Source organism: Fragaria vesca, linkage group LG4 (genome assembly GCF_000184155.1).
Source record: "Fragaria vesca subsp. vesca linkage group LG4, FraVesHawaii_1.0, whole genome shotgun sequence".
Lineage (NCBI taxonomy): Eukaryota > Viridiplantae > Streptophyta > Magnoliopsida > Rosales > Rosaceae > Fragaria > Fragaria vesca.
The window spans coordinates 19194566-19218684 of record NC_020494.1 but is presented as its reverse complement, the minus strand read 5'-3'; the positions used below and the strand labels follow the sequence as shown (position 1 = coordinate 19218684).

Genomic DNA, 24119 nt, shown 5'->3' with positions numbered 1-24119 from the left:
AAGGGTGAATCAGAAGTTGTAGGGTACACAGATGCTGATTGGGCTGGTGATAAGACTGACAGACGATCTACATCTGGGTATTTTACATTTGTTGGAGGAAACCTTGTAACTTGGCGTAGTAAGAAACAAAAAGTCGTTGCAAGATCAAGTGCTGAAGCAGAGTTTCGAGGTATGGCACATGAAGTTTGTGAGATGCTATGGATTCGTAATGTATTGAAAGAATTGGGTTTCAAACTCAAGAAACCCATGGACTTGCATTGTGACAGCACGTCTGCTATTGAAATTGCTCATAATCTTGTTCAACATGACCGGACAAAACATGTGGAGGTAGATCGATATTTCATTAAGGACTTGGACAGGAAAATCATTCGTTTCCCTTTCGTGTATACGGAAGATCAATTAGCAAATGTTCTCACAAAAGGAGTGTCAAGGAAAGTGTTTGACAACTCGGTTGGCAAGTTGGGCATGATCGATATCTATGCACCAACTTGAGGGGGAGTGTAGAATATATTAAATATATTTACTTTTCTTGTATGTGTAGGTTGAATATTATGTATAGGTGTAGGAAATATTTTCTTATTAGCACTACAATTGTATCTCTATATAAACCTCCTATATGGAGAAGAATAATACATTGAAGCATACCAAACCATATTGAATCCTTATTTTCTACTCCAACTACTTGGGATTCCAATACTATGACAGCCCAAATAGATTTCCAGTAAAGTTTTATCATTTCAAGTGGCAATTGCGTGACAACAACGGTAGTAGCAGACAGTACGAAAAGCTGATATGCAAGCATCTGAAGAACATGGGTGTGCCGGAAGATGAACATCCTTTGATTGTTCACAAGATATTCATCGTGGTTAAGGCTGCTATATCCCCTGTTGACCCTGTTGTAGTGTTTCTGTCAGAATGCACAGTGTTTGTGTCCGACGTCACTGTGAGCGAACCATCTGGGAGGATTCCTGCCAGCAGATCCTCAATCCAGGCTTTGGAGCCAGTGACAGTTTTCGATAGTAGTCTTAGCACCTGTGCTATCTGTTTGGATGGTTTTGATGGAAAACCAATTACTCGGTTGCCCTGCACACACCATTTTCATGTCGACTGCATTGTTCAGTGGCTGGAGATTGACCACGTGTGTCCCTACTGCTGATATCCGATGCCGACACAAGAAGATCAATTAAGCCCTGCAAATCACTCTGCTTGGAGCTCTCTCCACTCTCTTTGGAGCTTTCTTCGGTGCATAGTTTTAGCATTATGCAATTTTATGCTTGTTATTTGGGAAACACCCACTAGAATGATGCACAAAAGCATTTTTGTTGGGTTTAGTTATGATTCTTTGTTTTCTGTTTGCAATCTGTCCTCTTGTTCAATGCTTTGTTTGCTCCAATTCTAATAAATTTGTACTTCATTATGTGGTATGTACTTGAAACAACTGGATGTTTACTTTTCAAATTTTCAAACTTAAGCTTTAATTTTTTTTTTTAATTTCCTAAATTCCTAGCACCAACTGCCGGCAATTGAATTTAGTTATTATGATCCGTTTGCTTTTTTAATTTCAACCATATTGCATGGCTTCTTTGCAAGGTCCAAGCAAAGAAGGAAACATAAACAATCTTCAGTGACAATATTCTAACTCTACAACACCCGCATACATAACATCATGAACATATGTTGTTTTGAGTTTCAACCTTTAAGCTTTGGAATCATGATAGATAAGTATAATATGCTCATCGAAAACCTTGGTTATAGGGGTGGAATTTTGAAACCGAAAAAAACCGAGCCGAAAACCAATCAAACCGAAACCGGAAAAAACCAAACCGAATTAAGAAAAACCGAACCGAACCAAATTAGTTTGGTTTGATTTTTGGTTTTGGCCCTTGAAAAACCGAACCGAACCGAAAAAACGAATCCCTCTAAAACGACGTCGTTTTTTGTCTTTATTTTCGTATTAAATATTTGATTTGAACAATATGATTTGAGGTTTATGTTCTATATAATTATATGTTTGTCTTTTCTAATATTTTGCTTTTTATTTTCGTTTTATGTAGATATAGAAATGTTTTAGGTGTTGTATATGCGAAGTATAGAGAGTGATATGTTACTTCTAAAATCGAATACCTTATTCTTGCGAGCTTTAAATGATAGACTCTCATATTTAATTTATTTTTCTCTTCTTTATTCAAATTTATGATTTTTAAACTTTAAAATTCGGAATTTATTTGGATGAACTTTAAATTATGGAGTCTATATTTTGTGTTCAAGATGAATTTAGAAGTTTTAAAATTATGGTTTCATGGTGTGCTAGTATGGTCAATTCCTAATACTTTCGAAATTATTGAGTATTAGACTTTAAAGTATCTATTTTGTTTATAGATTGTTGGTTTGTTGAAGAATCATTGTCAAAATTTTTATTGATATATTATATGTGCTTATAAAAATAAGTAATGGAAGAAAAAAAAAAGACCTAAAATACGATAATTTTTACTAAGCCAAAAACATACAAATTTTAAGAAAAATTATTTTAAAAAAGAAGAAAAACCGAAAAAAACCGAAACCGAACCGAACTACGGTTTGGTTTGGTTTGTGGTTCAAGGTCTCAAAAAATACCAAACCGAACCGAACCGAACCGAATTTTTTATTCGGTTTGGTTTCCAGTTTTATGTGAAAACCGAACCGAACAAAACCGAACCCACCCCTACTTGGTTACCGCTGTAAGTTCCATCTTATAATCTTAAAAAAAAATGTCACTCGTTGTATGCATGCCTACATGTTTCTCATTTGGCAAATTGGTCAGGATTAGAATAGGATCGGAACACATCTTCATTTGCGATATTACACAAAAATTGTAGGTATGTTGGTCCAATTTGCTTATTTTGCTTCTTTATTTATGTTGCTGTTACAGTCATCAAATTTTCAATTTGATTTTCTAAACTCGTGCATAAATCTCTCAACTCTCTCTATAAAAAAGTCAGTTTTGTTCTCGTCACTTTACTCATGACCTGAATTCAGAATCTGTTTTTTTTCTGTCCCAAGTGGCTAGTTGGTTGCTGCACTTTTATGCTTTCTTCCCATAGTATATAAGTTTCTACGCTCCGATTTCGCATGCTAGTCTTGGTGGCTAATGTGTTGCTGAAATGGAAAAGCTGCAGCACTTGAAAAACAGCTTGCCTGATCAGGTTGTTGTTCAGCGCGTCGACGAGAGGCTATCTGCACTAGCCAACTGCATTGCGTGCAATGATCATGTTGCTCTCTACACATACTGGTCTCGACAGGGTCTTCTTCTCATCTGTTTGTATATTACGTGCTCCTATTTAGTGTTTACTTTTGCTTGATCAGTCAAGCTCTTACTTACCCATGTAATAGCAGTTAAACGAGTAAGTTCATTTGGAGAAGATGCGCTCTGCACCAGCATTTTTGCCAATCTGCAGACTTGACGAGTCATGCTCTCCCTCCTTGTGGCCTTGAACCACATTTTGAAATTGAAACCAAAACAAAGGAGAAATAAAATAAAAAATAGCTCTAAATAGAACATCGAGAGTAATTCAAAAATGAAAGATGCCTCCCTACCTCTTTCCCATTCCTCCCATCCCCCTCCTCCAAACTAAATTCATCTCTCTCTCTCTCTCTCTCTGTTGTCCTCATGCGCCGTTGCTGTGCATCATCTTCATCATCATCACTCCCCCTATCCCCACTAGATGAATTTTCCATGGTAGCACCCATTCTTCAATCAACACCAGCCAATCGACGAATTAGAATTCCAAGAATTCCAAGAGCGGTGCACTAAACTAGAGCAAAACCCTATATATATGGTAGTGCTTGCAATGTTTTTATAACTTTTTTTTGTTTTTGAAATTGTACGTTGTAAGAGAAATTTTATTAACACATCTCTAAATGCTATATAAACGTCTCTTTTTTTATACAAATTATATAAGATTTTTTTGGTAAGTAAAATTACCAAAAAATACATTCAAATCAAAAGTAAAGAAACTTATTTGAAATAAAATATTTCGTTTAAGACATTCATAAACTATTGTACTTCTAACATTTTTTAATTTTTAGCTTAAATCGAGTACCAATATTTTTACACCACATATGAATATCATGCAATGGTTAGTTTTACACAGGATTGTACATTATAATACGTTGAAAGTTCCGTTAAAGACTTTGATGTATTGTCTTGTTTTGTTTAGATTCGGTAAGCTCAAGAATTCTTGAAATCAGTTTGAGTAAGAGGCTTCTTGGTCTCTGTCTGAGAGTTTGCTTTGATTTCAATTGAGACTCTCTAACACATGACCACAAAACAAAAACATTAAACTCGAGCCTGAACTACAAAGACTATACGTCAGTTATCAAAATGAATATCAAACATATGACTTGCAAACAACATACAACATATTCGGCAAAAATGAACATATAACAGCACAACATCGTCAAAAAGAAAAAAACTACAATTAAATTTGTTAAACAAATGACCACAAAATCCCAAAACAATCTATGTCAAGAGTTTGCTTTGATTTCAATTGAAATTCTAACACATGAACACAAAACAAAAACATTAAACTCGAGCCTGAACAACAAGATTATATTTATGATGTATCCAAATTTGTTCATCAACTGTCAAAATGAATTTTAAACAACATACAACACACAAGTCAAAAATGAACATCATATAACCACACAACAACGTCAAACAAAGGAAAGAAACAAGTACAGTTAAATTTGCTAAACAAATGACTAACAAAATCCCAAAAAAGTCTTTGTCTGGGAGTTAGCTACGATTTCAATAGAAAATGTAACACATGACCACAAAACAAAAGAACCTACACTCGACTGACTCGAGCCATAGACAAAGACATTTGTTCATTTAATGCTTGGGAATGAAAACCCAAAGACAAAGACTATACATCAGTTATCAAAATGAGTTTCAAACAACTTGCGAAAAGTCAAAACAGTCTATCTTCACTATTCCATAACAGTAATGAACAATATTCTTTAACTACATGTCAACACTCTAGTGCATCGCTTTTGAAACGTATCAAGGCTATATCTAAATGGATGATCATACAGATATGAAAACCCTTTTTAAAAAGCATCCTAACGGCCACCAAACAAATAAGTACGTATTCGAGGCAAGCAGAAGATTATAACCACTAATACCGGAACAAAACAATTAAAAGATGATTCTTAAAAGATCTACAATTATCCTTGTCAAATAATCTTGTATATATTAAACGAAGAAGGGGGATTACTGTTCACGTGAACAATGTCCTGACCCTTTTGCCCTTCTTTTTATGTCGTTTTCCCCATCCAGCCCGTCAGCAACAATTGACTGTTTTACTCTTTGCTTCTATCTTTGACACACAAAACCATGTTGGGAAGAGAGAGAGGCATCGAAGAAGAAAGAAAGACTGAATTGGAGATAGGTAGTGGAAACTTAAAAGAGTGTTCCTATTCAAACATCGAGGTTTTCGCAAGTGCATGATCTTTGTCTCTCAAGCAAGTAAGGATACAAATTTGCTCCTCACCTAAAGTTACCCACCCTCATACCCACCCATCTAACTGAACGCCACGTATCTTATCCTTTAATCACTCTAACCATAGTTAACTACATAGATTTATATATATTAGTAAATTAATTATATTATCTTCTAACTCTAATTCTTTTCTTTTTCTTTTCCCTCTTTTTCTAAACAAAATAATGAAACCTGACAAATTTAGGGACACTCAAGATTAAACAAATATAACGCCTGGGTATGTATAAATACCATATAAAATTTTGGTTCACCAAGTCGTTTTTTCTTTTTTCTTTTTGTTCAGCAATAGTTGCATCAGAGTATTTGAGCTCTGGCTTTGGCTCTCACATCGGAGTTTCTGTGGGAAATTTTGTAGTAGGAAGAATCTGGAGTGCAAGCACATCACTATAGAAATTTGCAATAGCCAACTATTGACATTGAACACAGTAACACTAAGTACACATATTAAAATTTGTAGTAGCATTCAGGAAAGGGAAATCGGCTCATTTCAGGAGAACTGCCAAATAGCCAAACTGCTGCATCTTAAATTCAATGAAAGGGAAATTGGCTTATTCAGGAAAAAAAAATTGCAATAGCATTCTGATATATAATAACACTATATACGCACCTTGATTTAGTTTGAGTACTAAAATTTGGAATCAGAATATTAGATGATTGAGCAATGCATTTATATTAAACTTCTAAAGTATATAGAATTAATCATTGTCCATGACGTACTTTTGCTAGATTGCTATTGCATTATCAATTCAATTAAAAAAAGTTCTTGCATATAGACGCTAAAAGAAATTGGTAGTAGCATTCATGAATATAGCTAAAGTGATAACATCATATATACCGTGTTAGATTGTAACCTCATAAGACATGATCGTGAAAGTGATTCTGTAATATCCCACATCGGCCAAACGGAGAGGGGTTATGTGCTGTATATGTACATGCCCACCACCAACCTAATACGAGGCCTTTTGGTGGCTCAGCGGCTTCGGAGGGGATGGGTACTCCGAGGTTAAGCATGTTGATGCGAGAGCAATCCCAGGATGGGTGACCTACTGGGAAGCTGCTCCTGAGCTGCCGGAAACAAAACCGTGAGGGCCGGTGGGCCCAAAGCGGACAATATCGTGTTACGGCGGAGCGGGTCCCGGGATGTGACAGATTCAACCTCACAAGTTCAAACAGTCCACTTCTATACATAAGACGATGGGTTCTGATGAATAGACTTTAGATTAACAGAGCCTCATACTTCAAGAGAAACCAAAAGGGAAGAGATATGAGAAGGAGGAAGAACCCAGAAAAGAACCCATACGTGAATATGACTTTGAGTTGATAACATATAGCGCATATTACGTACATCATGTAACAGAGACAGGTTTGACTTAATGACTTTCCTTTTCTATTTGTTTTTCACTTTCCATCTCTCAATTCCTCCTCAACTTTCCCAATCGTAATCGAGTTTCCTCTTTCCCTTTCCTATTGGGAATAGAAAACTAGGGTACTTCCCTCAACTTATATGTATAAGTATAGGAGCCTCGATTTTTAGGATACAGATCGATTATGGAGGTGGAGGAGATGTTTTACTATGATCTCCATGTGGTGCAAAGATGGACATATGGGCTGATAGGCTCATGGGAGGAGGATAAACTGTTCATCAGAATGAAGTTATACAAGTGCAACTCATGGCACCTTGATACAAGAGGTGTTTTGGAGGGTCCTATGATTGCCCTAATAGATTTCTCATATCAAGCAGCAATTGTGTGACGGTAACTTAGAGGAGTATGAAACGACGCTGATATGCGAGCATTTGAAGACTGGGTGTGCGGGAATACGAGCATCCTGCTATTCTTGAAAAGATATTCATCATGGTTGAGGCTGCCGTCTCCCCTGTGGACGCCGTTGTGATTGTATCGGACGTCACATCCTTCCACCGAGATCTGTATTATGATCCAGTTTTGACTCCTGCGAGCAGATCATCAATCCAGGCTTTGGAGCCAGTGACAGTTTTCGATGGTAATCATAGCACCTGTGCTGTCTGTTTGGATGATTTTGAAGGAAAACCTATTACTCGGTTGCCCTGCACACACCATTTTCATGTCGACTGCATTGTTAGTGGCTGGAGATTAACCACCTTTGTCCCTACTGCCGATATCCAATGCCGACAGATGAAGACTGTGTATGGAGCTCTGTATGTGGGATTCTCCACTCTGTTTGGAGCTTTGTTTTTGGTACACCTGTTTGGAGCTTTGTTCAGTACATAGTTTTAGTAGTATGCAATTTTATGGTTTTTATTTGGGAACACCCACTACTACAGTGATGCACAAAAGCGGATTAATAATGATTCTTTGCTGTCTCAGTACAATCTATCATCTTTTGTTGGGGCATATTGATTCGTATGCTATAATTTTCCCTTTTGTTTGGTGATTTGTTTGCTCTAATTCTAAGCAAAGAAAGAAACAGAAACATTCAGCAGTGTCACCATTTTGACCATCAGTCGTTGTTTCGGCCCTTAAAACCTTGGTTAGGATTAGAATATGATCGGAACTCAACTTCATTTCATATACAACAAGTGTGTGAGGGATGGTCAAGAATCGTTCATTCATTCAGATATGGGAAACGGAGGAAGAGATTAAAAAGAAACGAATCGGATTGAGGTCGAGATTTTCATCCACGCTCGCAGTGTTGTGTCGCGATTGTGTTTGTAATTGTAATCTAGGTTACTTGTAGTTGCTTAGATCAGAAAGATGGTTTTCCTGCTTGTTGCTTGTGATTCCACCTTAACAAGTTGTTATATCATTTATTTTTCTTTCAACGAGGAACATGTAATTACTTAGCATTCACAATTGTAGGGAACTAAATACATGCGGTATGATGGAATGTTAACAAGACTAAACCAATTTAGTCTCGGATGTCCTGTTTTAATTCAACCCTGATTGATGCATTGAGGATCATGCTTAGCATGGGATGTATGGAAGTTTTGACACCAAAATCTAATATGTTCCAATTCAATCCTGGTTGATGCGTCGAGGATCACTCGAGACATGGCAAAATTTCTCTTAGAAACAAAAACAGTATCAGTACTTCTTGATCATCAACAGTAAACGAATGAGCCAAGGTGTACACAAAACGGTCTATAGTGAAATTATAACTACGCATCCAACTTTTCTTTAATTTCAGAACCAAGGTGTACACAACAATGAAGTAGCTCGACTAACCTTATAAGATTGGTGTAACAGATATGAAAAATAAACTGTGTATCTAAACTGGAATCATCCCCTTTTCTAACCCCCCACATGGTTTTCAATAAAAAATAACAGAACCACATGGGCACCATCAGCTTACAAGAGTCAAAAAGAATAGCTCGCATCAACATGAGCTGATCTTAATTTTCAAACCCAATTTCCACCATCCGAACCTCCATGAATTTAACAACAAACTACTACGATATACAATTTTACAAACTATACCAGAGATCCCATCCACAACTCCTACGCTTGCTGAGGCCAGGGTCCAGAAGCAGCAACATTATAATTGTAACTGCCCCGGGCCTTTCCTAGATCTAGAAGGAGGCCTATTCACATCTGATGAAGTTTGGCTGAGTTCTTCAGGTCTTTGCACATCCTACATATATGATAAGCAGCAATGTAATCCAAACTAGCTTAAAAGGCACAGTATGAGTGGAAATCAAACATCAAGGTATGTATAATGTACTTATAAAGTGAAACCAAAATATTTGCAGCAGGCACAACACCCATGCGGCAAATACAGCTCCCACATAGATATTGACCAAATGCACAAGCATGAAAACATTACATAATCAATGCACTAATGATATTCTTTCCGTATAAAACTCAACAAACCTGTTGCGTTGGGGAAGATGTGGAATTGCTGCGTAGTTGTGCCTGGACTTTTGAATGCTGGCGATGCTGCTGCTGCATTTGCTCAAACTGTTGCAGTCTTGCAGTGAAGTTTATTCCATGATGGGAAAACTTGCTGTCCTGGTTTGGGTTTATGTCGCCATCCTCAGTGACCTGTGATCCACCTGACATGTGTTGTAGGATCTGATAGGGATTCCCTGACGAAGTTCGCCTGGGTTGCTCACCACCAAATGAGTACGTAGGTACAGTTTTTAAACGAGTCCGTAGAATTCTAAAGGCGGCACTTTGCTGCAATCAAGTACCAAATAAAAAAACTTCAATTCATAACAGAAAATGATATGATTGACAATAATAACAAAAATAAAAATGCGACAAGCTACAGTTTGAAAAAACTTTCAAGTTTGAACCTCTGCATTAATCTTGTTAACAAAGGAAGAAAAAGTAAAATATCAATGGTCTGTCATATTTTTCTCAACTAGAAAAACCACAATCAAATCTTTAGATTGAGCCCGAATCATGGTTGCAATTGTAAAGAGAAAATGAGGAATATACAGCTTAGTTTGTACCTGAGGAAGTAGCATCAGAAGACCATACAAAGCTTTTAATAGCCACATATGCCTTCCAGGTTCCAGAAGCTGCAAGAACAAGAAGTCAGCTCAGTCACCCAAGTTATATCTCATACGCGAAAGCAGAACAAGAAGTCAGCTCAGTCACCCAAGTTATATCTCATACGTGAAAGCAAATGCAGACAACATCAAATGACACATGCTGTACAAAACTAATAGCCATTGCAAACAAAGAATCGCCTTTTTTATTTTATTTTTTCCAAATGAGAAAATTAAACTCTAATAAGAAACATTCTTTCAAATTGAGTCCAAATTTGGAGAGGTCCTATTCTTTCGCCTTAAACTCCGTATAAGAACTGAGAGGTCCACTACTTAAACGATAAACCAACAATATCAGCCACCAGACAAATCCAATCAAACATGCAAATTCCAAATAGAATTTTATACTAAATGCACACAATGATGACAAGGATTTCACTAAGACTTAATAGTAGACTTGAATTCCACACCTGTAATCTAAGATATGCAAAGATTGGAGTTTCCAGTAACCGAATCAATTTGTCCAGCTGGACTAAAAATTTGACATTTATATCTTCCTCCACCAGAGACTGAATCACAGTACTCGCATGCTGATATGTCTGTCATAAGAAACCAACATAATACTTCAAGGAAGAGAACACAAGCGTGCAAAAATGTAGATTTTCAATGGAAGTGGTAACGAGAGACAAAGCATTACGACCTTACCTGAGATAACAAGCAGAGGCTTATAATTGCCATAGGTGAGTGACACCATGAAGCATATAAGGAAACAAATAAGTCCTTCCCTGATGGATTCACAAGTGATTGTTTCAAAAGATCTCGAAGGCCAGACAACTCGGAAGATGTAAGTAGAATCAAGTTCAAAGCCTGAACAAAGAAATGGAACACATGAATAAGTTAATTAAATTAACTGAGACATGAACTGCTGCACAGAAGTGTAAAAAGAACTATGTATAATTGGTCATGTTAAGCCTCTGCCATAGCAAAGAGTTTACTTGTAGGGAATAGGATGAAAAAACTTCATTTATTAAAAGGATACACTTCCCGAAACAAATAATGATCACTCATGCATATAGCTTTATGCTATAATTTGCTTTTATATAAATAACAACCTACCTGAACCATAATAGATGCAAAATCCAGGTCTGACTCTCCTTCTAATATAGTAGACAGTTCTCGGTAAACCCTTTCAGCATCTAAAAGCACACAAAGTCGGCGAATTATCAAAGCACCACGCCTGGGAAACAAGAACAAAAGAAGCGTAGAGTTAAATCAAGAGAAGTCACCCACTTGGGAGGGGGGGGGAGAGAGTGTGAGAGACTCACTTCTCCAGAAGAGAATTATCTACACGGAAATTATGAACAAGAAAGACGACAAGCTGGCGGAAGTGTTGTGGATCTTTCGCTATGCATGCATGAACCTCTAGAACCAGGAGAACCACCTGGGCATCAGACTTGCAATATTAGATATCCACATGAATGCCATTCAACATGTTAATAAGCTACATTTTTATATTCAAGCCCGTAGATGGTACCTGATCAGAAGAATCTGAAAGTGCTTCCAAAAGGGTGTCAAATATGTCATTCAGATACGTCAACACCTGTTTCATGCAAAATTAATATATGATTAGAACTTAACCAGAAAAAAGGGAGACGAGCCCAAGAACTATTGAAAGACTAATTCATCTAGGGGCATATCATTGATCATATTATATATTGCTTGTGTATCTCAATCTCACATTGCAGTAAGTCTAGTTTCACATAGAATATATATATATATATATTCTATGTCCGTCCATTATTAGTCCCTTTCTAATAAAGGAAAACAAAAGGGAATCTATTCCATTTGTCCTATATAGAATAATTAATAAAAACTTACTAGATTCCATATACAAGCATAACCAGGCATGCCATCTCCAAAATTGAAATGAAAGACAAAAAAAGGAAGCATACAGATATTACATTCATGTCGAATTCATTTCAGGGAGTCAAAAGAACAGTTCAATTGGTACCTCCTGGAAAATTGATTGCATAAAAACAGGTATGAACCAACCATGCAAAAAAATTACAAATCACCTCAGGACGATGTCTGTTTAGAAGGTTGGAAATCCAGTGCAATGCTTCGATTCTAGTAGCCTCCCATTCACTAGATAGTTGCCTGATCATAAAACACAGCTTATAAATGACAAATAACATACGATATAGAAAAGGTAAATCACCCTAGCTTGTGTTGGTTATAAAACTACACCTCCTTGCAATAGAGAGGATTGCTCCAACATCAAACCCTTCAGCTGGATCTGCCTTAATGGCACGGAGCTCTTCATTGGTTTCGCGAGCAACCTTAGTGAGGAGAAAATAAATCAATGAATGAAACCACAATAAGCAGCAGTATCAAATAAACACCACCACCCCCAACAAAGGGAAAAAATAAACAAAAACAAAAAAGGAATGGAGACCAATAGACCTACCACTCTGATTTTCTCTTCTTTATCGGATATGCAGGGCAAAATTGCTCCCAATATATCAGCATAGTAGGGAACAAGCTGGTCCCCACCAAGTTTTACAAACTCATTTATCTGCAAATCCACGAAGCACATAAATAAGACTATTCAAATACGATAACGGTACACAAAGCAATGATCTGTCTCCATGTCGAGAACATTAACTATAAAGACCGTTGGTGAATGATACAGAAATAGGCAAAGAATACTTACCCATGTGATAGCTGTTAAACGTGTAAATTCATCAGGAGAAGCAGCCCTCTGCACCAGTATTTCAGCCATGCGTCCATAATCTACAGACTTCAAGAGTAGCACTGCTCGAGTCAGAAAATTACAAATGAACAAAACATAATATATATAAACTTTTGATAACAAGCCTTAAGTGATGCATGATCAACCACCTCATTATTTAATCAAAAGTTCAAACATATAAAGTGTCTTACTGGGGAGTTCTTGATCTCTTGGAGAAACTCTGAGAGAGCTGAATCAGCCTGTTGTCTTATCTCATGGCTTGAATCACTTAACATATTAAACAAGCCTGATATTAAACAGCAGCAAACTGTGAGTTCAAATCCAACAAAGAAACGATTGAAAATGAAGAAAGCATATTTTTCTTTCACATTAAAAAAGACATACCATCAAGAAAGTCGGGAAGGAAACCCAGCATATCAATATCTGGAACACTGTCTAAAACAGTGATCCACCCTACCAAAAACTGCCGGACATAGGGATTTAGAACATTCATGCGCTCCCTCAGTAATGGTATAAATTCTTCAATGCTGATGAAAGGGAAACAGAAAAAAAAAGAAAAAAAAAAAGGTCACATTGTAATTGTTGCATTACTGTCTTGAGAATACAATAGAATATATATATATATATATATATGAACAAGATCAGGAATATTACACACCTGAACTGGTCGCTTTCAGTAACAATATCCTGCTTCAGTATATGAAAAGAATTATGTATAGAACATAGAAAATGCATATGTTGATGATAAACAAGTGGAAAAGGTTGATCTTCAGAGGTAGAAATTAAATTATTTTCGGTGGATAGATGAGAATGCGGGAGATTGAACTGTTTATATACCTTTACAAGCCGATCTAAAAGATGAGCAGCACTTTGAACATTAGCATCTGAGTCTGCTGAAAGCTTGCACAAGGCATCAAAAATCTGATTGAAGAATATGATAAAATCTCCTCGTACAACCTGAGCACCATGAAAAATAAATGGTATCAAGGTCAAGGTCAGGGACACCATATTAAATCAGTAAATCAGCCACCTAATCCTCTCTCACCTTTGCAATATTGTATAGTGCTTCACAAGCATAATAACGAACTCTGCTATCTTGGTCAGAAAAGGAATTAAGCACAGGAGGCACGATTTGCTGGCAGGTACATTAGAAGAAAAATATATGTTAATACCAATATAGAATATTTTAGCATTAAGTAACTAATGCAAGCAAATAGAACGACCTTGCATATTTTATATTTGAAAGGAACCAAAATATGGCATCATACATTTGCCTACAAACTCCTGCTTTCAGTGTACTTACCAATTTAATGACTCAATTTTCAGCCACATAACTGGTGTTCTCAGTAAACCTTCTACGAACTAAGACAAGATATCACCCTTAATATAGATGGTGGATTACAGGAAGAGTGAAAACTACTTCACATTAGGTATATACTGTCAACTAGGAGGATCTGAAAGGCGTTATGGCATTTAGATTTCCAAGCGTTAGCCAAGGCTTAGGCTGACCCAAAGAACTTATAAGCAACTTTTTTACTGTTAAACTTTGATGATGGCAACCACGCAGCCATCTGCGATCTGTTGATCAGTGTAAAACCTTCACATCTATCTAACCCTAAACCTTCTCACCTACATGCAACTAATCTTGTATAAAATAATCAAACAGACCTAAATTTTGTAACAGTTACTAGTTCCTGGAGATGCCCAAGAAGCTAAATTCAGCTCCTCTGTGTCAGAGCATGACAGAAAAGAAAGCGCAGAACAAAAATAACTTTGACATGTTGTTAGATCAGTCTTCACTTGCACCACGCACGATTACAGTAACAGGCAAATGTTATACTCATCCCTAGTAACATATCACCATTTATTCTCGTGTCAATCACTAAATCTAGTCAGCAAAACCAAACATACTGCCTTATCAATAGTTATGCACACAAGTACCACAACTAATTCGAAGCATAATGATCACACATGCCTACGCTTTGCATCATTTCAGGTAAAAACTGAGAAAACCATCAATTTGTACTCGGAGGTTTACCTCAAGATGCTGAGCAGCTTCACTGGTCAACCCAACTGTTGCAGCAGCTAACCCTATCAATCCTCCCTACACGAAAACCGCAACAAACACATACACAAACTGCTCAGCATATAAACATTCAACTGGCAACCTTCTTACCAAAATTGAAGCTACAAAATAGTACACAAAACTACTGCAAATACCTTGCGGTGATTCGCCTGCGGTGAGTAAGTAAACTCCGTAGTCAGCAAATTGATCACCGCCGTAATCTTATCATGATCGCCGGCCACCGTGAGCTGCTTCACGATTCCCTCAATCTACACCACAAACGCCCACACATGTAAAACCACACTAAAATCGAAACAATTCAAGTCTAAGATCTAATCGAATCCTAAAAATCCACAGAAGCGAGAAGAACACAGACCTCGAGAGCAGCATTCTTGCGCTTCTCGTAGAGCTTGTCCGCCAGGTTCCGGAGCACGCCCGCCGGAATCACAGTGAGAGCGTCGGCCATGTGGAGCAGCACGAGTTCACAGCTCAACCGCCAGTCGTGATCGGATTGAGAGGAGGAAAACGGATTCCGGTGTCAAATTCGTTTTCGGATCTTCTCCTGCTCCAATCGGAACATGTCTGCTAGGGTTTTATCGCCGGAAAATTGAAGGCTACCGGAGGAGGAGAATCAGATCTGCGGAGACTGGAAATGGGAATCAGAAGCAGAGAAAAATTGTCGCACGAATTGTGATTTGTTTCCCCAGTTTTCTTTTTTCTCCTTTCTTGTTTTTATTTTTATTTCTTTGGTCTCCAAAGTCTTTTCAGTCGTGGCATTTCACACAATTGACTATTTGGACTTCGGGGTTTCGAACTGCGGTTGATGGTAGAATGACGGATATACCCTCCTCAATTATTATTATTATTATTATGTAACCACCACTTAAACTACAGTAAAATCTATATAAATAAATAACTAGCACTATGAAAAATTATTATTTGAAGTTATTATATTATTCATAAATGAATTCATTTATTGATAAATAAATATTTTTTACTTTACAGAGAGTATTGTTATAAGAGTTTCCTTAATTTATTTTTTTAAATTTTTTATAATACATGGAAAACCTACGATTGAAAAGACTGTAGGTTTGTCACAAATTGAAAAGATTCTCATTCAGAAATGAGAAAAACCATTAACAAAAGCAATAATTTTGTAGTGTGCGGAGGAATCAGTCACACCATGTTGGTATTGTAACGACTTGTGGGCAGAAAACCTACAATTTCTGATGGAGTAATGGGGCATACAATTTTTTTATTAAACTGTTAGTAATGCTTTTCCAAAATCGAGTCAGTCTCTTGCACAAGATTACAAGAATATCCGATGTACAAGCAACTACTGCTTCTAACCAGAGAAATATCGTACAACACAATATATGGCGCGATGAACAATCAATAACGATCAAAAGGGAAGGGACTCAAGAGCGACTCTTCAAGTTCTCGAAACCCCTGGAAAACAGGTTCAGTAAGATGCTGTGGAAGAGCCAACCTCCGTACCTCAGTCATATACCTAGAATTCCAAGTTCAACAAGAAAAACCCTCAGAATACGAACATATATTGAAACTCTTAATCAATACGATATCAACAGATTAACTACACTGAGTCCTATGCATTTGTTTTGTTAAGCAACTGTGAGATCCAAATCATGAGAAGGTATATATCTCATTTGATAAACAAAGTCAAAATGAAAGAACGGAATACACTTTTATTTAATGATGTATGCAGTTATATTTCATCCATGGGGAGAGTAAGAGGCAACATTTTAAGTTATCCAGAGTCAGAAGTGTCTCTAATTAACTCAAAGTAAACCCATACAACAGAATATATCTATGCAATTTGTATCACCATACATATCTTGCTTGTTGTAGGCACTTTATATTGCAGATTTTGGGTTATAGAGTGAGGTAGAACTGATGAAACTTCAAACTTTAGTGCAAACCACAGGCAATGCAACTATTATACCTTACAGAAATGAAAACTAAGTTGACAATGAGCAAACAACATCACGTGTTTGTTGCAATAAAAATAAACAAACTCACCTGTTGGCTGCACTAGAGATCTTATCTCGAACCCCCTGGTTAATGACTGTTCTCTGCTCCCCTGAAAATGTTCCACCTAATATTAAAGAAGCTCCGGTATTACTTGTACCCATTCTCTGTGCAAATAATGACATTGCCCACTCCCGGAGTATCACGAGTACTGAACGGAGAAGGCGTAGCCTGAGGTTGGGTGAGGGTAAGATAGCACCACTTGTTAATAACTGATCATATGTGTTCAATACAGGCTCAGTTGCACCCTTGCAAGCAGCAAGAAGAGCCCTTGCTACATCTTCATCTCCAACAGACTCAACCCCGGACTCCTGTCTTTCCTATTATAGATGGGAAAAGAAAACAAAATTACAATCACATAATACTCATTTTATTGATAAAAAGAAAGGGTAACCCCTACTTTTCCGTTTAACCAATTAAAATTTCCTAGCACCAATTTCTTTTTGTCTAAAATAAGCATTAAAGAGTTGTGAGTTTTTTTTCAAATATACCAGTGCAGCTTTCTCAAGATGAAGACAAAGTGTGTCTAAGGGTAACACAGCTCCATCTCCAGGATAAATGTCAGCACCAAATCTCTTCAATACTGAACAAGCTTCAGCAACACCACCTCTTGAAAGAGATTGGTCAATCAATCTGGCCCAAGTTTCTCTAACCATACTACTATCTGGATCACCAGAATAGCTCGCAAAGTACAGCATCTCCAGACAAATCTGATTTGACAAAGGAACAATGAATTCCGGTAAATAAAAACTAAATTTCCCTTTTAAGATGCAGTAGAATAAAAAAATTGAAAAGGAGCAATCTCAAACAAAAACCAGTCTCTAGGCGAGAAAGAGAAAGCATGTACCTCCCAAAGTTCAAATGGTACAGCATACTCATTGTATAGCTGAGTTATACTCTTCAAGTCTAAAGATAGCTCTTTAGCCTTTTCTCGTGCAATATTTATGAAATTGGAATCAGCCGTTTCAGTGCTATTGGGGTCAGTTCCATTGGACTCAGATGCATCAGGCAAATCTTCTGCTTTAGAGACTAAAACCTCAAGTTCCTGTTTGATCTTTATTTGAAAACGGAGAACAGCAAGCTTTCCTTCCAACAATTCTAAAAGCCCATTATCATAAGCACCATGTGCAGAGCCTACCAGGCCATCACTACTAGCATTTTTTGCCTGTATGACTGCATTTTTCAAGTAGTTGTACCTGTAATTGACAAAAAAAAAGCATCATCAACAGGCCCAGAATCATGGAATTTGTTTTGGACTATATCCTGTTTAGATTAGGTTGGGTTTGTTTTATGAGATACTCTAATCCAAACAATCTCTTGTATAGATGAGAGATTTTAGAAAGCATCGATAAACCAACCTAAGACTGTACAAAGTGAGATACTGATTTCAACACATAAGAATTGCTTTTACATGTGATCCATATACCAATTAAATCAATCCAGAGTAGTTGCCGCAGAAGAATCAAATGTGATGTTATGGGTATTCAAAGAAATCTACAAGGAATAACGTACAATACTAGGTTCACTTGGACCAAAATCTTGTTGATTGAACCCAACACAAGCTTAAACAAACTCCAAAACAAGACACCTGATTATATATCGCCACGGTACAGTGAACTATATATATACCCACATACATACAAACATACATATAAACTGAAGGGGAAAATACCTTTCATCTAGAGTAGGAACATCCCCTGAATTAGGGGATCGCCTTTCTGCCAGTCTTAACAATACATGAGCTGCAAGCAGATGTTGCCTCTTCAAGATATAGTACCGTGCCAAAAGCTCAGAAAATTTGGCTTGATTGGATGGAATAGATGTTCCAGGATGTCCCATTGGAGAAGCCACGGAGGTCACTGCTGAAATAGCTCTAACCTACAATATGGGGGAAACCAGGGGGTCAATATAAGGGGAAAACACAGGTGAAAGACATTATTTAAGGGAAAATCTTGTTTCTAGAAAAAAAAAAACTTAAAGACCTCTCTAATGTGAAACACATCTATGATAAAATTCTGAGGCAAAGGAGAGCATCGCGAAAAAAAGAAAGAAATTATAATAACTGGCCCACAATAAATAGTATCACATGTTACCTCTTGTATATGTTCACGGGCAGCACTTTGTAAAAAGGGTACTAGATCAGGACCTCCGTTCTCCAACAACTCATTTTCAAGTCCCAAATCAATCATAGCACGGTACAAGTACTCATGAAATAATCTGTCAGGAGATTGGATGCCAAGCTGAACAATCTGGCATATATACTTGTTCCGAGAGGCCTGATCAAGGACGGGCTGTGCAGCAGCACGCCTAAGAGGAGAACTGAACTCCCTCTGTGAAGGGTCACCTTTTAGAGAACGCAGTGCACTGATGATAATTTCATAACACTGTACACGTTGAGCAACTGCATATTCTCGATCTGCTGCATCGATTTGGTCATTAAAAGCATCACCTGCAGGGTCAAGAGCCTGTGCCTTTTGTAAAGGTAAGCGAACCACAGCTTCATAAAATCTGCAGTTCAATCATAGTAATAATTTAGACGTAATCACGAAGCTAGGGACAACAATCAGAAATGCTGTACCATTATCCCTAAGCTGACCTTAAATCTTCAAACCGTCTGCAAACAGTTCGTAAATCAGCAGATTCTGGAACTTTGCTTAAAAAGTCAAAGGCTTTTCTTGCAAGATTATCTTTCTCCACAGGATCTGGAAGTACAGCAGCTCTCTCAAGACACTCTACCGCTAGAAAAAACTTGTAATCAGACTCCTTATAGTAGCTTGGACAACCATCCCGTAGTCTTGAACTAACATCATCTACTGCCCCCCTGCCATCAGGACCAGTATAATACTGGAGCAATGAAATATAAGAACAAACCACAATGGAAGACACCTATGGGTGATAAAACCCTACCAAGCTGACAAATGCATGAGGTAAAGAAATAATGTTTTGATAATTAGTGTAAAAATTTCATTTAAGTTTGATCAATGTTAAATCCAAATTGCATTACCTCCATTAGAGCAGATATGAGCCTCGTAGCAAGACGGTCTCCTTCCTCAGAGCAAACTAACTGATGGAATGTCATTTGAAGTAATGATTGTCGTAGATTAGCATCAAAGCTCTCGACCAAGCGAGTTACATGGTGCTGTGAAAGAAGCTGGAGCAGAAACAAGGCTTCACTAGATCGAAGTAGTAACTGCCTAATGCATTCCATGGCCCTGACCTACAGATAACACAATCTGAAATTATGAAAAGAAATGAAAAAAAAAAATACAGCTATGAACACTTCTGCATTACTGAAATGACCAACCACTACCTCCAAGGCTGCCAATTCAGCAGGACTATATGGTAATCTCTGCCTTTTATTAGATGAGCCACCAGCATTAGACTCAGTAGTCCGAGAGTAGGCACCAAATAAGTTTCTAACCATGTGGTCACCAGCACCTAGTTCTGAACTGGCTCCAAAAAGAATAGAGCCAGTCAAGTCTCCTGAACCAGCAACACAGCCATAAAGGCCCCTCCTTTGGTTCTTTCTAGACCTTAGAAACTTCTCTAGTGAACGAATTTTGTTTTCAAGCACTTGCATAGCCTCAATAGAGAGCCTGCATACGACTAACCCATTTTCTGAAATAGCGCCTGTGGAACCCAAACTGCCTTTTACAATCACCACAGGAAGTTCCCAGACAGGAAAAAGCAACCTTGCAGAGCATAAACAAAGCCCTTCATGTGCACCTGAAAACACAGGCTCAGCCTCCTGAACAACCTGTCCCATGCTAAATCCCCCTGCAGCTGTTCTAGTGTTGGATAATGCATTGTTTCCCTCCAGTTGTGGCATTCCAACATATCTTGGGTCCTCGAAAGCTTCAGCTGCCTTCTGAGCAACAACATTGCTTATAAGATTTTCAGAATGGACTACCCTGGCTGCTAGCATTAAACACATGGCAGCCGCTTCACCAGGACCAAAACGATTGAAGAATTCTTCCAAGATTGACCTGGGTGAGTTGGACTCAAACAACCTCCTCAGAATGTCTACTGGCCTATTGAAAACTATTTCCATCATGCCCATAGTACTGAAAACGACAAATCGCCTCCTTGGTAATATATGTTGGATTGAAAGATCGCCTCTGGCCCAAAGCTTTCCAGATACCTTCTCACATGACTCCTCAAGGCTTTCATATCCACCATATTCAATTGCTGAATACAAAGACAGTATGGCGGTTGCAGTATCAGGCAAGGGTAAAATATCTGCAACAAAAAGCATTCGCCCTTCAACTGGTAAAGAAGACACAGATTCCCGTAATGCCCGAGAACTCCTTGAACTTGTCCCCAGAGTACTTGAACCAGCAGATAGCGTGCTTGAATCACGGTTTACAATAAGAAGAGATGACATTGTTGGCGGAGATGAATCAGAAAGGACAAGAGTTCCAGCAGAATAATGTGCAGCCTCAACCTTTAGGGAGAGATCGTCATTCTGAGGTCTACCAGCAAGAGACATTGATCCAAAGGCAAGTCCACCACTAAGCCCTAGAGGAGGAGAAGGCCTAGTTGTCACAACTTTTAAACAGCTAGGTTTGTCACGGTCTGTATTAAAACCACCCAAATTCCCACTAGATGGAGAAGTGGTAAGGTACATCCTTCTCCCATCTGACAAAACAGCGACAAGGTGTAGAGACTTCGATTCAAGAGTAGACAATGGTGATATACAAACTATAGATGACTTTGTCGTTCTATTTGGAGCTCTAGGTCCAGTTGCTTGTCTACCTCCATAATGAACATCCCTCAGATTGATCAAATTTTTTTCTTCTGCCACTTTCTTTAATGGTCCATTAGCATTTTGCCCCAGAACAAAAACCTGGAGTTTCATTTCTTCAGTTTTTGCATACAATATGTGTCTCTCATTATCAAACACCATTTCAATGATAGGATCAACAGCTCCAAACTTGAAAACATTAGGTACCACCCATCTGAAAATAAAGACATTTTCAAATTAATATTATCTCTGAGAAGGATAATCAAATTCAAAATGCAGGTAAGAATTTGATAGTCACAAATACAATATTATTACACAGAAGAAAGAAAACAAACAAGCTTGCCTATCAATACAGAAATGAGGAATTAAGATCACAAACAAAGGAAATAACCTGGAAATAATACTTCCAACACCAGCAGTCAGACAAACTTTCCTACATCTTGATTGCCAGCTTGATCCAGTTGAATAATGTAACTCATAGATGTGGCCGTCACGCCCAGCCAGTAAAATACGACCCTTCTCCGTACATGTGATACAAGTCATGGTGATCCCATCAGACGGTACAGTATAGTCTGGCAATGGCTGTAGTGTGACCTCTGCATATGGATCTGTGCCATCACCCCCTCCAGAGCAACACACTCCAACAAGACTTAACTGATAGAAAGTAACAAACAAAAGTAAGACTTTGAACAAAAGTAAGATTTTAAACAAAAGAAACAAACAAATTTTATGCTTGTAACAAATGAAAGGAATACATTGAAACTAATCTAACTCCACATTATTCCAAATTCACAAATAGCTAAACAAAAAGGAACGCAATAGGATAAATCAATTAGTACCTGAACAGGTGTTGCCAAAATCAAAAGATACTGAATAGCTTCAACAAAAACACCAGGTTTAGATTTAGCAAGGCCAACAGCACAAATAGCTTGATCCTCCCCACTATATTCAGGACATTGTCCATCCCTGATCAACAAAGAATGATAGTGTTAATGGACAGTAGGTAGAGATAAAACCCATGAACCAGTGTTCCAAAGCTATAACCGTAGTAAATATTTCTATGGAGAAATGTTCGAGTATGATTAAATTGTTTTCCTATATTTGTGGTATAATATTTTGATGTAAATACATGCCATCTAAAATATGCAACATATTTTGAACACATTTCCCAACATATAATGTCTATCTATTATATTCATTGAAAGAATATCAGCACAACGTTGGGACAGTTGGGCAGTTTTGATAATAAGCATCCAAGTTCAGATTACATATTTGTAGAGAGAACTTTTCAATGTTAACTTTATATCATGTTCTAAGTAGAATACAATAGATAACGAGGACAGTATAGAACACGATAAAAAGGATAATATCATGTCTTAGGGTGAACTCCATGAAAGATAACTGACTACAGTTTGTGTTCCCTATACTTATGATAAGAGGACAATCAAGATACTGCGAGGTCTAATTTGTGAGGCCATACTCTCAATCTATTCTGCAATTAGCAATATTCTCCTCTCAAGGGTTAACATAGACTCACCACTTGTCGAAACGCCACAGAAACAAGGAATTATCTATCGATGCCCACGCCCTGCGAATCTCAGGAAATATCCCACACAATGTAGTTCCTTCCCCGCCAGCTGCATTATATCTCTCGATAAGCACCGGAGGCAGCTCCCAAGTATCCACCACTTCCGCCAACGGCGGCCACTGCGAAATTGAACACGAAAAAAGGCAATGTGTTTAGTCCAACAACAATTCAGCTAAAAACTCAACGAATTCGACAATTTAACAGTTCAAATTCCACCAGTTCATATCGAATCTCCGACTCGAACTCATCCTCATAATCAATATTACTAGAAACACTAACAAATTGACCTAATCTCACATAAAACAAATCCAATCCACAAAACCCTAGGTTCTCAGATTCGCATCAGATAAGCAAACTTAACTACCTCTCTGGGATGAGTAGCGTAGGGGTGGCTTGCGTATCGGGAAGCTTCTAGTGACTCTTCGAGATCGAGCTGGGACGCGACTTCTTTACCGATCCGGTTACTGATGACAATGCCCGTGCTGGTGACGTCACGCAGTTTGACGCCGTCCTCCTGCGACATGACTGGTTGCCGGAAACTGAATGAAGATTTGAAATGCGGCGCGGGAGGTTCGATTGGTCGAGGCCTTGACTGGGTTTCCCTCCCTTTCTTGGAGCCAAAAGTTTGAGAGGGGATTGATTTCAATTTATTTGGAGAGCGAAAGAGACTGAGAAGTAGGGTTTTGGTCAGGGTTTTTGGTTATGGCGGGCAATTGACGCTTAATGGTGTGCGCTTCACTTTTACGCTTAATTTTTACCCTTTTTTTCTTTTTTCTTTTTTTATTACTTTTTTGATGTCACGTCTATTAACTTGAAATGGAATAAAATTCACAAAACTTTATAGATATAGGTTTCACATACTTATTGGGGATTGATTCCTACAAGGATGTTCTGAAGCGGACGTCCGCAA

At 37.8% G+C, this 24119-nt stretch overlaps 3 protein-coding genes across 3 annotated transcripts; 1 reads left to right on the top strand and 2 right to left on the bottom strand.

The window, feature by feature from the left end:
* Positions 1 to 811: 811 nt before the first annotated feature.
* Positions 812 to 1156, top strand: LOC101304381 (E3 ubiquitin-protein ligase RING1-like). Its single transcript, XM_004298457.1, has one exon. It carries the CDS (start codon positions 812 to 814, stop codon positions 1154 to 1156), a length of 345 nt encoding a protein of 114 aa, XP_004298505.1.
* A 7511-nt stretch (positions 1157 to 8667) lies between these two features.
* LOC101295326 (protein VAC14 homolog) lies at positions 8668 to 15571 on the bottom strand. Its single transcript, XM_004297389.1, has 20 exons — positions 15205 to 15571; positions 14984 to 15097; positions 14802 to 14867; positions 13809 to 13898; positions 13601 to 13720; positions 13422 to 13450; positions 13148 to 13290; positions 12955 to 13049; positions 12725 to 12811; positions 12479 to 12586; positions 12259 to 12350; positions 12087 to 12168; positions 11546 to 11611; positions 11337 to 11452; positions 11128 to 11248; positions 10717 to 10878; positions 10482 to 10610; positions 9973 to 10041; positions 9389 to 9694; positions 8668 to 9149 (listed from the first exon to the last, which is right to left on the bottom strand). The coding sequence occupies exons 1-20, from the start codon at positions 15292 to 15294 to the stop codon at positions 9054 to 9056; spliced, it is 2181 nt and encodes a 726-aa protein (XP_004297437.1). The 5' UTR covers positions 15295 to 15571; the 3' UTR covers positions 8668 to 9053.
* Positions 15572 to 16059: 488 nt separating this feature from the next.
* On the bottom strand, positions 16060 to 23786 carry LOC101295039 (nuclear pore complex protein Nup155-like). The gene is made up of 13 exons (XM_004297388.1): positions 23574 to 23786; positions 23159 to 23328; positions 22461 to 22587; positions 22013 to 22275; positions 20188 to 21835; positions 19882 to 20094; positions 19474 to 19721; positions 18964 to 19385; positions 18550 to 18739; positions 17725 to 18073; positions 17369 to 17587; positions 16869 to 17197; positions 16060 to 16338 (listed from the first exon to the last, which is right to left on the bottom strand). The coding sequence occupies exons 1-13, from the start codon at positions 23730 to 23732 to the stop codon at positions 16221 to 16223; spliced, it is 4455 nt and encodes a 1484-aa protein (XP_004297436.1). The 5' UTR covers positions 23733 to 23786; the 3' UTR covers positions 16060 to 16220.
* Positions 23787 to 24119: the final 333 nt, after the last annotated feature.